The sequence below is a fragment of the Primulina huaijiensis genome, chromosome 18, assembly GCF_012295235.1.
Source record: "Primulina huaijiensis isolate GDHJ02 chromosome 18, ASM1229523v2, whole genome shotgun sequence".
NCBI lineage: Eukaryota > Viridiplantae > Streptophyta > Magnoliopsida > Lamiales > Gesneriaceae > Primulina > Primulina huaijiensis.
In genome coordinates, this window is record NC_133323.1 from 3,786,957 (window position 1) to 3,803,481 (window position 16,525).

The 16,525-nt window shown below is 35.0% G+C and overlaps 3 protein-coding genes, 1 non-coding gene and 1 pseudogene across 4 annotated transcripts; 4 read left to right on the plus strand and 1 right to left on the minus strand.

The window, feature by feature from the left end:
* Positions 1-22: 22 nt before the first annotated feature.
* LOC140964439 (senescence-specific cysteine protease SAG39-like) lies at positions 23-1,341 on the minus strand. The gene is made up of 2 exons (XM_073424240.1): positions 837-1,341; positions 23-697 (listed from the first exon to the last, which is right to left on the minus strand). The coding sequence occupies exons 1-2, from the start codon at positions 1,270-1,272 to the stop codon at positions 108-110; spliced, it is 1,026 nt and encodes a 341-aa protein (XP_073280341.1). The 5' UTR covers positions 1,273-1,341; the 3' UTR covers positions 23-107.
* A 1,552-nt stretch (positions 1,342-2,893) lies between these two features.
* TRNAG-GCC (transfer RNA glycine (anticodon GCC)) lies at positions 2,894-2,964 on the plus strand. The gene has a single exon. It is a non-coding gene; the product is annotated as a tRNA-Gly (tRNA).
* A 1,405-nt stretch (positions 2,965-4,369) lies between these two features.
* On the plus strand, positions 4,370-5,661 carry LOC140964441 (senescence-specific cysteine protease SAG39-like; annotated as a pseudogene).
* A 599-nt stretch (positions 5,662-6,260) lies between these two features.
* Positions 6,261-7,594, plus strand: LOC140964440 (senescence-specific cysteine protease SAG39-like). Its single transcript, XM_073424241.1, has 2 exons — positions 6,261-6,722; positions 6,818-7,594. Exons 1-2 carry the CDS (start codon positions 6,290-6,292, stop codon positions 7,408-7,410), a joined length of 1,026 nt encoding a protein of 341 aa, XP_073280342.1. The 5' UTR covers positions 6,261-6,289; the 3' UTR covers positions 7,411-7,594.
* A 3,463-nt stretch (positions 7,595-11,057) lies between these two features.
* On the plus strand, positions 11,058-16,279 carry LOC140964189 (protein trichome birefringence-like 38). Its single transcript, XM_073423760.1, has 5 exons — positions 11,058-11,619; positions 11,893-12,064; positions 15,143-15,318; positions 15,547-15,705; positions 15,812-16,279. The coding sequence occupies exons 1-5, from the start codon at positions 11,306-11,308 to the stop codon at positions 16,071-16,073; spliced, it is 1,083 nt and encodes a 360-aa protein (XP_073279861.1). The 5' UTR covers positions 11,058-11,305; the 3' UTR covers positions 16,074-16,279.
* Positions 16,280-16,525: the final 246 nt, after the last annotated feature.

Consider the following 16,525-nt stretch of genomic DNA (forward strand, 5'->3'; position numbering starts at 1 on the left):
ATACATTTCTTGAGGCATACAATTATTTATTTTAAGGATATCTTCATATATATATTATAATGACAGGGTAAAAACCTTGTACAGCTTTATTGTAAGTTTCAAAACCTTTAAGCTGTTGGATAACAAGCTTCCATGGCAATCCCACATAGCCCTTCTTTAGCATGGGTATCCCTTTGCATCTTAATGTATCCTTTCTCACCCCATTCTGTTCCCCACGAATTCTTGACCAACCAATACTTGGTTCCATTAGCAGATACACCATAACCAACCGCAGCAACACCGTGATTTAGTGAAGTTCCACAAAATCCAGTAAAAACTCCACTAGAGTAGAATTGGAAATCTCCGCTAGCTTCTATGCCAACAGATACTGGTTGGTTAGCCACAGCTTTCAGCAATGAGGACTCGCTGTTTTTTGGGACCTTTTCGTAACCTTTAATCTTGACAACATGGGAGGCTGCCTTTTTTGAATTGCAGGTTCCATCAACTCCTTGGTACGGATAGTTTGCTTCGGTTGTGAGTCCTTTGTTTTCGAGGATGAACTCAAATGCCGTCTCCATGAAACCGCCTTTACAACCTTGGTCTTCATCTGCTCTGTCACAATCCATTAGTTCTTGCTCGGATAAGGAAACCAGTTTCCCTGCTTTGAGTTGGTGGATACCTTCCATGGCTGCAACTGCTGAGAAAGCCCAGCAACTTCCTATTGTTTTATTTATGGAAAATAAATTCTGAGGACCGTTGATTACAATTGGGACAAGAAGAATTGATAAATAATTATTATACACACACACACACAACACAACACACCCCACCCCCGTATGCACTTTTATTTTTCTTACCACAGCCGCCTTGGTCCTTAACACCTGTGACAGCTCCCTTATTTCTCCAGTCCATGCTCGTTGGTACTGATGTTACGTTCTCGTATCTGAATGATGTAGCCTTAATTGTCTTTGGATGAGAGCCCTTTTTGTATCCAGTGTAGGATGCTAAAAACTCCTGTTTTGTTAAATCAGCAAACTGGTTTACGGCTAGCTTGTAAGGCTGAGTCCCTGCTTCATTGAAAGATTCAATATATTCCAGATTCTCCTTGAATATTTTGAATCTCTTCGCCTTCTCAGCATCATCTTTATACACACGTCCATATTGTTTAATCCATTGATCATGTCTTTCAGCCAGAAGTCCATCAGGAATCGAGCGAGCTATGGCTTGAAAAGCCCACAGCTCCAATACGATAAATGCAGCAAAAAACACCTTCAAGAAGGGTGTCAAGGCCATTCTTGATAGTTGAATATAGAAAAGCAATGTGTTTGATTCTTGATGCAAAAGGAGAAATGCTGTGAATCCATTAATTCGGGTGGGAGGTATTTATATATTTCATCGAGCTCAATATTCTTCAGCATAGCCACTAGAATTTGCAGTAGGTTACCTATGTCCCCAAATCCAGATCTTGTAGGTTTAACTGGAAAAAATCAGAATTCAGTTCCGTGGATGCTGCTCCAATTTATCAAAATGCCAATGAACTGCTGTTTTCATATAACTATGGGTTTACAGCATAGTTTCACAAGGTAATTTAGTAGGTCATCCACAACAAATTTGTACCATAACAGGCAAATATTACTTGAAATTTATCAGCTAAGTGGTGTCCTATATCGAGAGAAGTAAGAGTCCTAAAGTGCAGTTTAGCCATAAATTGAATTTGGCAAAAAGCCTGGAACTGTCAAATGTATTTGCAGGTAAAAACTTCATGGAAAAACATAGTGTGGAAAGCTGACATGGAAACCATTGAAGAGCGTAGCTCAGCTACTTCAATACTAACCTAAAATTCCCCATACACTCGATCAACCCAACAAGAAAGGAAAAAGAAGAAAGAAGACTGGAACCAGTCTAAGAAAGAAGTTTAAATCAAACAGTATAGCTTCCATATAGCAAGATGAGTAGAAAAAATGGTTTTCTATTGAATTTATTCACCACCAAGAAGAACCTCCATGTGCCCTATGGTTGCATATAGGTCATTGGCTCTCAAATTTGGTTAGTATTGAATTTTGAGATTGGATTCAGAGTGAAGTTGGAATTATAGAGCTTATTGAACTCAAACTTACTGACTCTTAAATTACTCGAGTCGACCTTAAAATCAAATAACTACTAAAATGATCAAAATCTGTATCAAAATAAAGATTGAAATATATAATTTATGAAATAATTAAGGATAAACTAGTAATTTAAATATATTGGGAAAACTAATAAATGAACACGACTCAGGCTAAAATTATTCGGGTTTACTGTAGCTGAGTTTTGATTCAAGTTCAGCTTTTAACCGTGGCACTCATTTGTAGCTCGAGTCACTTGCATGTGAGGGAATGGATTCGCCAACATCTCTGATAGGTAGAACAAATTTTATATTTTTATCCATGTTATAGACGAACAAAATAAGATTTGTTGAAACCCCCCAATAAATCACCATAATGAAATTACGAAATGTTGGGAAAACCTGTTACGTGAAAATACCGGAAAAAATTATATAACAAAGTATGAACTCTGTATGTATAAAGTAAATTATATTATATTATATAGATTCTCAAACTATATCAATGATGATCATCATCGTTTTAGAGAAAATGAAAGAATTTTTTTTCGTTTGGGGGAATTGTTACCATCGGGAGAATGTGTTAAGATTGAAACATGGACTTAACTCAACCCAGAATATAACTTAGGAGGAAGGGTTGTCCAAACCCATATATACAACTCTCAGAATTTTATCGGGCCGATATTGATAAATCTGTTTTGCTTCATTTTTTGCTAAACAAAACAAAAACGAAACAGGTAAAAAGCAAGTAAAGACACGTCTTTGAATAATTAACATACAAAATAAATTTTGAAAGAAGCCAACTTTCAACAAGCACCAGTGGTCTAGTGGTAGAATAGTACCCTGCCACGGTACAGACCCGGGTTCGATTCCCGGCTGGTGCATTTTATTTTATCACTATTATATTAAATCGAAGCTCAAATGACTAAATGAGAATGGTATTTCGATTGCAAATAATGTTTCGTTCATTCGTATCCACCACTTCTTTCGACGACTTGTGTGTGCTTGAGTCCACCCATCCCTCTTTTTAACCCAAATAAAAGAAATGATTGAATCGGAATGGTTAGATTTTATTTTTGGTTGGTTTGATTTTTGAGATTATTTTGAAATATATTTTTTGATTGATATGATGCAAGATTTGAAAAGATAATTGTCTATATTGGATATGATGAGATGTTCCATGTAAAAGAGTGTTTATTCATTATAAAGATTGGCCGATTATGATCATGTGCGTCAAGGTAGACGAACATGCGTTCGTTGTCAAATCTTTATGAGGAGTTTGTTGCACAAGAATTTTGTGGGAAGAAAAATGAAAATGTCCATTTTGTGTTACGACAAGTAGTCATGCAAGATTCTGTCAGTATCATTGTATTCATTCTGATTTCGAGGGTTTCAATTGATAGTTGTGTACATGCATTCAAGCATTGCGATTCATTCCTCAGGAGAGGAAGGTGACGTTTTCGAAAGAAAACAATCTGCAATTTCAAAATGATTTTGAAAAGGATGGGTGTTATATTGATACTATACCGAAATTTTTTTGGTAAGAACGATGTGTAATTTATATCATATCGAAATTTCGGTACAATGTCGATATTCATTTTTCGATACGATATACGATATTCTTTGAAAAGCCCGATATATCATACCGACTTAGATCTATGTACATCTAGTATCACTCTTCTAAAACAAGGGAGCCATTTAATTAAGCTTACTAGTCAATCTATACATAATTTTTTTGTGGAGTCGATTTATTCGTAACTATAAGTGTATGGGTCAGATTGTGGTTCATTACCTACAATACGTTCATATTTGATTAACTATCTTTGGGATCTGATCCTACACCGCTGCTCAAGACTTTAGTGGATCGGCAGTGAGCAGGTTCTTACAAGAAAACCAATGATCAAGGCCAGCCCTTCGTTAATCGAACTATTTTATCTAAATTTTATAATTTTCATTATTGATTGAAAAATATTCTTATCCGAAGATCTATTAATGCCGGAGTAAGACCAACCTTAAAAAATGTCTGAGAAGACCATTCGTAACAATACAAATACTAATATGCAAGAGGGGAAAAAATGTTATTTAGACAAATATGAATCAGCGTCCACGGCACTGTAAGTTTCCCTATCATTCGCAACTTGCCGGCCATTCCAGGGACTTTGATCAGCCGTTTATCGAATTCAAATTATCGACAATCTTTCAAGTAAGATGTGCTCAACTAATACTATAAGTACCTCGCATCCCTTGAATAGATTCACAGCACTTCGTAAAACTAACACATTAGCAAAGGTTTGCGCATATATAGTTGCTCGTGTCTCGCAAGAATTCATGGCTTTGACAAGCTCTTTGAAAATTTTCTTTGCTGTAATTGTAGTGTTGGGGACGTGGGTTTCTCAATCCACATCACGCACACTTCCTGATGTGTCGATGGTTGCGAGACACGAGAAGTGGATGACACGATATGGACGTGTGTATAAAGACGATGCTGAGAAGGTGCAACGATTTAATATATTCAAGGAGAATGTGGCATACATCGAGTCTTTTAATGAAGCAGGGGTTCAGCCTTACAAGCTTGCTGTAAACCAGTTTGCTGATTTGACAAACCAGGAGTTTCGATCATCCCGGAATGGATACAAATTGGGGTTGCGACAGAACTCAGATAAAGTTTCTTCTCTTAGATATTCAAACGTGAGTGCAGTTCCACAGAGCATGGACTGGAGGAAAAAGGGAGCTGTTACAGGTGTCAAGGATCAGGGACAATGCGGTAACGATCGAACGAACTATCCAAATATTTTGAATCTTAAATTCTGTTTTGATATAGAAGTATATATGTATTTACTGAAAAAAAAAATGCAGGATGTTGCTGGGGCATTTTCTGCCGTTGCAGCAACAGAAGGAATAGGCCAGATCAAAACCAAGAAACTGGTTTCCTTATCAGAACAAGAACTAGTAGATTGTGACACGAGCGAAGATCAAGGCTGCAATGGTGGTCTAATGGACTACGCATTCGAGTACATAATCCAAAATCACGGCCTCACAACCGAGTCCAACTACCCATATGATGGAGTAGACGGAACCTGCAACTCTAAGAAAGAATCCTCTCATGCTGTCAAGATTACGGGTTACGAAGATGTCCCACAGAACAGCGAGTCCTCACTACTAAAAGCTGTAGCTAACCAGCCGGTATCTGTGGCCATCGATGCTGGTGGATCCGATTTCCAGTTCTATTCGAGCGGAGTTTTTACAGGTGAATGTGGAACTGAGCTAGACCATGGTGTGACTGCCGTTGGTTATGGTAAAACCAGCGATGGAACCAAGTATTGGTTGGTTAAGAATTCTTGGGGAAGTAGCTGGGGTGAGAATGGATATATTAGAATGGAAAGGGACATTGGTGCTGCAGAAGGGCTGTGCGGCATTGCCATGCAAGCTTCGTATCCGACTCTGTGAATAATTGTTGAAGCTCAGATGAATTCGCCTACGAGGTTTCTTGAGTGGGAGAATTTACATTACTTATGTGTTATTTATGTAATTGTGTGTGGTTGGGATATATGTTTATGTAAATCTTGTTGAGAAAAAACCTTTGTTCCAAGAATTTCTGTGTCTCAGTTGTCCTTAAAATCTTGAAATGTAATTATGATATGTTATTCGTCACAAGGGATCGTAAAAAAAAATCACTTACGATCAATATATTAGAAATAACAATAAAGATAATAATGTCTCAAATTATTTTTAAAAAATAGGAAAAGAAAAAGAACTCATCCTATTTTTTCTCCTGGATACGAGTTTCTCATTTGATCCAGCACGAGGCGACCTTTCCAAGTTTCTTGGGTACAAGTTTTTAGCGTTTATTTTGGTTTCAATTTACTTTTCTCTTTAAAAAAATTGTTTTCTTCTTTAAAAAAAAATATCGTTTCCGACTTTATTATTGCCACGTGTTACCTTCTTCCTCCTACGTAGTCATAGCTCCGGGTCTGATGTTGGATCTGCGTGATCTTTAGGACATAATCCAACAACATATGCAATGGATAATTCTCTGTCGAAAACCCGAATTCTTTGGCCATATCTTAACAAACTTGTCGAGCTCTATCTCCTTGCGACTAGTTCTTAACAACTAGCGCATTTAACCTTTATAAATATCCTTCTCTTGATTCCTATATCTATTCATTCTCATTCTACAAAACCATACATTTTTCAAAGTGTCAGTATCAAATGGCTTCGAAATTTGACACAAGAATCTGTCTTACACTATTGTTAATTCTTGGGATGTGTTCATCTCTAGCAACATGTCGAAGCGGTCTAGACCGAACCAATATGGCTGCGAGACACCAGCGGTGGATGCGTACGTATGGACGTGTTTACAAAGATAGAGACGAGAAGGCCAAAAGATTCAACATATTCAAGAAGAATGTGGAGTTTATTGAACATTCAAACAGTGAAGGAACTAGGACATATAAGCTTGGTATAAATGAATTTGCTGACTTGGAAAACGAGGAATTCCGTGCCGCTCGTAATGGACACAAGAAGTTCACTCACAAGAAATCATCGACACCCTTTAGATACGAAGGTGTAACTGATGTTCCCGAAAGTATGGATTGGAGAGAAAAGGGAGCTGTGACTGGAGTCAAGGATCAAGGCCAATGTGGTAATTAAATTAAAACTTCATTAAATTAACAGCAAAAATTTGAAATCACTATATGTCACATTTGTAAAATAGTTTAAAATTTTGTTTGTACACAGGTTCATGCTGGGCATTTTCAACAGTTGCAGCAATGGAAGGAATCAACCAAATTTCGACAAGCAAACTGATCTCATTGTCCGAACAAGAACTGATGGACTGCGATAGAACAAACGACAACCAGGGCTGTCACGGAGGTTTCATGGAAGCCGCATTCAAATTCATAGTTAAGAACAAAGGCCTCACCACGGAATCTGACTATCCATACCAAGGAATCTCTAACACATGCAACAGCCAAAAGGAAGCCTCGAGTGCAGCAACAATCACCGGCTACGAAGACGTGCCAGTCAATGATGAATCTGCCTTACTTAAAGCTGTTGCAAACCAACCCGTATCAGTGTCAATTGATGCAAGTGGGGCATCTTTTCAGTTTTACTCCAGTGGCGTGATTACGAGCGACTGTGGGACAAATTTAGATCATGGAGTTACGGCAGTTGGATATGGGAAGACTGAAAATGGGACGAAATATTGGCTGGTTAAGAATTCTTGGGGTTCAGATTGGGGTGAGGCGGGATATGTCAAAGTTGAGAGAGATGTTGAGGCTAAGGAAGGGATGTGTGGGATTGCCATGCAAGCTTGCTATCCGACTGCTTGAGATCTGTTTCTTGTCTTCTGACTTTGTCTTAACAAGCCGAGACGATGTCTAGCTAGTTTATTGTCGCGGATAGTCTAACTCGCTCGATTTCTCAAGTGTGTATGATATACGACACACACATATATGAGCAAATTCATCTATTATTAGGCAATAAAAATACACATATATATCTGCGTTCAAAGTATTATGAACTTATGAATCACATGACTGATACTATATTGAAACTCATTTTCTCAAAATAAACTCTTGTAAAGTACAATTTTTTATTTTTTTTTTAACTTTCAAAATTTTCCAAAACAACTAAATTTACTTTGATTAACTGTATCATACTATATTTTATAACATGCACATCAAATTAATTTATCGAGGACCAAATTAGAGATGGACCAACATTCCTTGGTCCAATGAAAATAATAATTTTGGAAGGTATTTTGAGATGCTAAAGACTGCAACCATCGTCTGGACTTAGAAATTCCTAATAAAAATGTATGGCTAGCGTCATGCTCTATATGCTGTCCTATATATTTGTTAATTTTGCGAAGAAAAATCTAAAAAAAAAACAAATCATCTAATGTTTCTTTCCTACATATTACCCTTATTTAAGAGGAAAAACGTCTATTACAAAACCATAATGGTGTAATCAATTATATATTAAATAATAATAAATCAAATCATAGATACTCAATGACAGTAGTATAATTATACAATAAATATATATGTGATTATAAATTATGGTGCCCATTCCATGTCACATCATTGATCGAATTCAAACAAACCACGCCATTCAAGATGCCATATGTTTTTTCGGATAATTTAATGTGCTATCCTTAGGTATTGTGTGGTATATATGATAAAAGTGTGATTATGTAATAATCTCTCAATTATCTAATTTTCGGATGGTTTTTTACATAACCTGTTGGCCCGTTAAATTAGAAAGAGCTGACTTTAGTCTATTATTTACGGGAAAGAGAAATTTTCTTCATATACCAACGTCATCATATCATGGTCCTCACATTTTAACAAAAGTTAGATCCAAGAAATGAAAATTTTCCACATTGCATTACGGAGAGAAACAAACAGTTGACTATAGGATAGAAAAATCCGAAAGAATTGGTGGGGGAGATGGCGGTGATGGCGACATAACAAATGGTGAAGAAAACCCAATATTAGAAAATTATAAATGAAATATATATTTGTGTGTGTGTCTGTTTCTAAGTTGAAGTCTGTATATGGTTTCCGGAGGAGATGTGCGCAGAAGATGAAAGTTTGGCTGTAATCTAACTTTTTTTTTTAAAAAAAAATTAGTTAATTATTTATCTTAGCTTCTTTTTATTCAATCTCTCATGAACCAATTCAAATCCCCACAAAACATAGAGAGCGACATGAAGTTGTTATCCCTATCATAGAACTCACTATTAGTAGGGCATTTTAATAAATATTAATAAGATATTAGTGAGATTTTTTTATTTTCACGAATCTCATAGAAATTATATTAGGTCCATTGTTTTTTTTATGATGTATGAACCCGCGGTCGTTATTTTTTGGTATGCTTCGGGCTAACGCAAGAGCCTGCAAATCATGTTAGTCAGGTAAACCGCATTGGAGAAGTCATGTACGACAAGTTCCTCTGAAAAGGTGTCGTTATGAAAAATCGAATTTCTGACCACTGACCAAATGCTCACATATTCCACCAATTCAGACATCATCTTGAAAATAAGTCCATTGTTACTTTCTTGGGCATGAGGAAGTTCTAACAGAAAGAAACATAAAAAAAAATATATGAACAAACGAAACACGGCTCCCTCTCAATATATATCATACAGAAGGAAAGCCAACCATAACCCAGAACTCCCAAATCGTTTACAAATCATAGAGAAATTTTTTTATTTATTGGAAAATCCTATATATTTTTGCCTCTTATCCCCTTCAAAGTTTTGCTTTTAAACTCGTTTGGAATTAATCGATTTAGTTTTTTTTTTTTGAAAAACTCCATGAATATTTGAAATGAAAATGAGAACGTAGACGAGGATTATCCGATTAGATTGAAATTGGATAATAGGTTGAGAATGGGTGCGTGGATGTAATTTTGGGACGGGCATGGAAATAGCAAACCCCCTCCCTTTGACATCTATTTCACGTATGCAACTAAAGATGAATATTTATCAATATATGGGTAACATATTAAGATTACCATGAAATTTTCAGTTTTTTCCCAATCATTATTAGCCAATATCGTGGAAATATTACATGCGATTAAAAAAATTAGTTATAATTAGTCCACATGAAAGATATCAACATCTAGACCTGATTTATTTACAGAATTTTAAACAAAGAACAATAAATCATATTTTTTCTCAATCACGTGGACATTTAGTGGTCGTTGCACTATTTACAACCCGCAAATCTCTGGTTGTTTCCAGAAAATGAGTAGAGAGAAATTTGAGGAAAGGATATCTTGTAAGGAGATAATATTATTGCTGAAATATTAAATATAATACCTCATATATTTATTTTGTGTGTGTTTTCAAGTAACTTAGTTATTGAAAAAGTAAAAATTATAAGAAAAAAAATAATTTCATCCGTATTTAATAAAAGTTTTAATATGATAAAAAATTTGTTAGAAATAATTAATGTATTTAATGATGTAGGTAAATTGATAAAAATAAATAAATAAAATAAGTAAAATAATACTAAATATGAAAGCTAAATTGTATATTTAGAATAAATAAAAAAATGTATATTTGAGACTAAAGACACATTTGAATTGCACTAAAATCAAGAATCCATTCCCATTCTATTATTATGATATTATAAGTTGTAAGGGATAAATTGGATCCAACTACCCTAAAACGAGGAGATATGTCTTATATATGTAAATTATTAATCAAAAAGCTAGCTACAAATGGCAACACGCATCTACTTACGAGAGCGGTCTTAGTTGCTTCATTATTGAGATTATTAATTTCTTTATTGGTAAATAAAATTGGCCATTAATATATATACACCAAATTTTCCAAATTATTAATATCATCACAGCTGTGTTTCTTGACCAAAATGCTCATTTTTAAAGAAAATATTTGATTCAAACAAATTGTTTCCTTTTGATTTTTGATTTCCCAATGAAACAAAAGATCATTAAAAACAGAGCCCCCGAGGCCCCGTTTCAGACCACGTTAAAACATGGATGATTCCAATCCTTTCCAAACCATTCGAGCCCAGAAAAATAAACAAATTATTTTCACAAACTCATACAAACAACGTTCTTGGTGGAAATTTTTAATTTGAAGATCAAAGTCATTTTTGTATTGTATATTATAGGAAGAGCAATTATTGCTTGTATAAAATCCAATTACATTGTAGTTTGGAGTTTAAGCGAGCTCGTTTAAGACTTTTTATACTCAAGCTCAAGTTTTATTTTTTGCCTAATCAAAGTGAAACCTAAGTTTCGGGGATTGCTTTGACTCGATTTCGATCGACACTTGAAAATTTAAAACTTAATGTGTTCGAGTTCGAGTTAAAAAAAAAAAAAAAAGAAAGTCGAGCATATACTGATAACAAATTAGGCAGATACAAACTTAGAACATGAATTTTTCCTCCCTCCATAGAGTCTCATTCTAGCACACCCTAAGTAAATATTACAGCGAAAGACATCCGTATAAAGTTGCTCTTAGAGTACCCCACCCTCTCCAAGAAAGTAATATTGTAACGTACCGCCGTGGATGAGCAACTTATCCATTCATTATTATTAATAATACTTAAAAGAAAGTTGAATAATTTATTTATCGGAGGAAATGTGATAGTAAATCTCTCGGTGAACGTCGTTCACGACTCTCTTTCTGCATTACTCACTTGTTATCCTCCTGTTTTTGTGTACCATAGCACACCACACCCTGTAATGGTGGGTTTTTGGCACCAAAACTTGCTTATCCACACCCTGTTTCACGTAGTCTTGGTGCTGCCCCTGCCAAAATACGCGAACTCGGAGCTGCTACACAATAATTTCAGCAGCACTCCCATAAGTATAAAGCCAGCCGCTGCATCAGGTTGCAATCTGTTCCAGGGAAAATGGGTTTCCAACCCTTCATATCCTCTCTTTGAGCCCTCCAGCTGCCCATTCATTGACCCGGAATTCGATTGCATCAAATATGGCCGCCCCGATAAACTGTACCTCAAGTATTCTTGGTCACCAGACTCCTGCACGATGCCCAGGTACTAGCTAGCATTCAAAAACTCAATTAATGGGGAAGGCCAGCCGAATCATATATGTTGGAGAATAGTTGGATCAGAACTATCTGTTTTTTTTTGGAAAAAATTATATATGATCCAACTTTTAATAAAATATATATACAACAAAAATGAAAATAATTTACTTCAATCGCTCTCATACTCGGTCACCGCTGTATCCATGCCTGATTACACAAAACCACCACAGAAAGCACTGATTTGATGATACGTTTTGTAATATTTTCTTGGATATTTTAGATTCAATGGGGTGGATTTATTGAAGAGATGGAGTGGGAAGAAGATAATGTTTGTGGGGGATTCACTGAGTTTGAATCAGTGGATTTCTCTTGCTTGTATGATTCATGCATCGGTTCCCAATTCTCAGTTCAAAATCGTCAGACAGGAGTCGCTCTCTTCTGTGACCTTTCAGGTCAGTAAATTTTTTTTTGTATTTTACACTATTTTTCAGGCATATATAAAAATAAATTTCCGTAAGTTAAATAAATACTCGGGTATTATCCGTTTAAATAAATCTTTAATGAAAATAATGGCCACAACGGCAATTTTTCAAAAGGGCTAAAAAAAAAAGAAAAAGTTTAATGATGATGGGAAAATTGATGATTGCATCGCCCGTCGAATGGGCCACGACGGCTCCTTACAAATGATCAAAAGTTTGAGAATCATGCTTTTTAGTGGGCCGATTACACGCCATTCGTTTTTTCACTCTTTTTTTATTAAGAATAATTGAATAACGAAGAAGAGATGCATCCATACTTCAATCATATATATATCAAATGAAGAAGAGATGCATACATACGTCTAGAGATACCATACCGAAATTTCTTATATCGTATATCATTCCGAAAATATTGATATGAGAAAAATGATATCATTACCATACCGACTTTTCGGTACGCTGACGTTTCGGTACGGTATCAATAAAATACCATTATACCAAAAGTATACATAAAAAATTAATTATCTTGTGATTCAAAGGTTAGTGATCACCAATACTAAACAAATCACTAAGACAGTCAAAGAGACCAGAAAAGATATATACGAAACAAATCCATCAAGACAACAGACACCAAACACATGTATCTAGAGATCCAAGACATCAATGAACACAATAAACTTCAACCGCAACATGTGCGACTTCGTATCCGCTATCTTTGCAACAATGTCTGAGGTCTTGTGATTTCTGAAGTCTGTCAACTTTTTAACAAGTCGAGGCCCAACAGCTAGTCTTTTAGCTAGCTGTAAGGTTATGTAACAAAGATAAGACTTCTTAACAATTTAAATTCTCAACTATGAGTCGAGTTGCTTCACTGAACCTTGATTTAGACTGTTCCAACATAATGAGTCCAAACAGAAATTAAATTCTTTATTTTGACACGGTATCGATATATATCATCTTATACCAAAAAAATATATTATATTTTTAAATATTTAACATTATTATTTAAAAATATTATATATTTTTAAATTTATATATATTATTTCGGTATATACCGAAAATTTCAAATTTCATACCGTTACGGTACTGAAAATTTCGGTATACCAAAAATTTCGATAAATTCGGTATTTTTCGGTACGGTAATCTCGGTATGTCGAAAATTCGGTATTTTTTCCCACTTCTACATACGTCAACCATGTATACATCAAGTGACGTGTTTATTTTCTCGAGCGAACCTATTACATGAGGTTTTCACATTGTAGTTTAATTTGTTAGCATAGTTTGTACTAATGTTATAAAAACGGTAAACATCCGTTTATGCGGTTTTTTTTAACATAAATATCTAATTCTTCTCATTTATTTCAATATTTCTCAAATAATTTTTCTATATCGGATTCAAACTCAAAATCAATAACATGTTCTTTCTTTTTATCCAAGACAAATTGATTGAAAAATATGTTGATCAATATTTTTTCAAAAAAAAATACAAAAAAATTAATACACACACACGCATTAGGCGACTCTTTATGTGGCGACTAAGCGATCTAGAGGTCGATTTTTTTAACAGAACAAATAAACATAGTCTTTCTAAAAATCGAGATAGTGGACGAATGCTCATCACCTAGGCGACATTTTAGAACACTGGTTTGTAGGTTACTAGAGTTTTTCAAAAATCATGTTTATACAAAACTATGAAAATAATAAACAATATGCGGAAGCAGATCGAGCGTAACCTTTGGCCATCGAATGACTTGTAATTTTTCTGATTTTCTCCAATTGAAGCCTTCTAAGCAATCAACAGTCTCTGTAGATGGTGTATTTTATTCTTATGATGTGTGTGCTTAGGCCTCAATCACCTGTATTTATAGGCATCTCATATAATCAATGAATGATTGCGGGATCCTTATTGTCAGAAAAAGAGACGCATGCACGTCTCAATTTTCTAAAGTTGAGGCGACGTACGCATGTTTTGTCAAAAGATGGAAGCAATGGTCGTCGTCATTTCTACACGTTTATTCTTCTTCTGATATATGTCATTTTTTCTTACATATTCCCGTTGTGCACAATAAAAAGTGATTTGTTGATTTGATCATCTTATAACAAAAAAGTGGTGTCTATTTTTGTCTATTTGCCAAAAAGGTTCATGACTTTTCAATTCATATAAATACACTTAGATTTTTCACTTTATTTTATTTTTTCAAAAATAAAATGAATTTCAAGTGTTAAATAAACCAAACCAGCTATAAACAATTTGTTTATGATAGACTTACCGAAACCAAGGTTCTAAAAAGCGTGAAGCGTCCCGAAGCGCGGATGTCAAGCTCCAAGCTTTTCAAGCTTAAGCGAGATTAGCACGGGTTTAAGCGTGAAAAAGCGTTTTTTATGTTTAGTGTAGTTGTAACTATCTCAAAACAATAAATAGATAAAATAATACATAAATATGATAAATTTAAGTCTGATGCATTAATTCTCATATTTATAAAATCATAAAAATATCAAAATTACAATCTTTATTTGTTTTGCAACTAGAAGACATTAAAAATGTTAAATATTTGTCAAATCATTATCAGACACGCTTAATCATAATTAAAATTAAAAAACAAACATCTAAATTATAAACCTAATTTATTATTTTAAAATAAAAAGACATACCTTCAAAATAAAAAATTTTAAAAATAAATAGATGAGATTAATTGTGCTTAAGCACGCTTAATTAAACACCTTAATTATGTTTAATTCGGTCAAACTACAGTTTGACCGCTTTTTTCCGTTTTCTCCGAAGCGGGGCGTTTTTGCCGAGCTTCAAGCTTAAGCGCGCTTAAGCGAGGCTTAAGCGGACTTTTTAGAACACTGACTGAAACCCGTGAGCACTATTCATCTCGAGGATAAAGAATTCAGATATTGTCTCGACTAATCAATAAATTATGCTTTTACTCTACTAAAACTTTTCTTTAACCAATTATTTCGCTCCCAAATATATATACCCTTTTTAGCCAACTTTTTATTTATGATCAATAAATAGTTAATAGACATAAAAACATTCAATTGCAGGATTATGGGGTAACAATATTTCTTTATCGGTCTACATACTTGGTAGATATAAAAAGAGAGAGTATTGGGAGAGTATTGAAGTTGGATTCCATTGAACAAGGTGATGCATGGAAAGGCATGGATGTGCTCATATTCAATTCATGGCATTGGTGGACTCATAAAGGGAGAGAGCAACCGTATGTTTTTACTCCTCTTCTTCTTAAATTTTATTTGGTCTTAGGGTATTTTCCCAAGGTCAGTTGGGTAATACCATAACATTAGGGGCCGAATAGACGATATCTTCTTGAATTATTCACAATTTTGATTGCTATTGACATTCGTCATAAGTTTCTAATCAATATGGTAAAAGTGTAGACATCAGTAGTTTATAATGTAAAAACTTACTTTATGTTACGCTTTTGCAGATGGGATTATGTACAAGATGGTGGCACCATATCCAAAGACATGGACCGCCTGATTGCATTTAACAAAGGGTTAACAACATGGGCTCGATGGATTGACCAAAATATCGATCCTGGCAAGACCAAAGTTTTCTTCCAAGGCGTTTCTCCTACCCATTTTCAGTAAGTAAATTTCACAGATTGCATCCAATTCATTAACTTTACTCAACATATGTGCATCAGCATCACACAGAGGATTTACCAAAACCTTGATCCATTCAATTTGCAGGTGTAATCGAGTTCAACAACCTTTGGCAGGTTCGACGTATCCAGGTGGGATGCCACCCGAGGCTGAAGTTGTTTACAGAGTACTAAGCAGGATTATGAAACCAGTGTTCTTGTTGGATATCACTACTCTGTCTCAGTTGAGGAAAGATGCTCACCCATCGGCATACAGTGGTGTTCGTTCCGGGATAGATTGCAGCCACTGGTGCGTCCCTGGATTACCAGATACATGGAACCAGTTATTATATGCAGCCCTGGTAACGTGATGGTAAGTGAATATGGGACGGACTTCTTGAATACTTTTTCTTTGGGTTTAAAGTTCATATAGATTTGTGGTGATATCTTGAAACAAGTTCTGTTTTAGCTTGTGACTGGAGAAGATAAAGTATATCATGATTCATTTGTAAAATTCATACTTCATTGAACACAACAAACTCGAGTATGTTTATATATATACATTCACTCAACTATATGAATTGGCCTTGATTTCAAACTTCACTAGAAGTGAACTCAGAATTCAAGACGGTCATTTTTCAAGTTTCAGTCTATCCACAAAGTTCAAATTGGATCAAATGTAGAAAGAAATATGAACGATATTTGATTTAATTGGCCTGTGCTTTAATTAAAGTACGACTATGGAGGATTTTATGTCAAACTGCTTGGACCAGACCGAAAGTGGGAAGCTCGATAAGTAAGAGGGCTAGGTTGCTCCAGAACC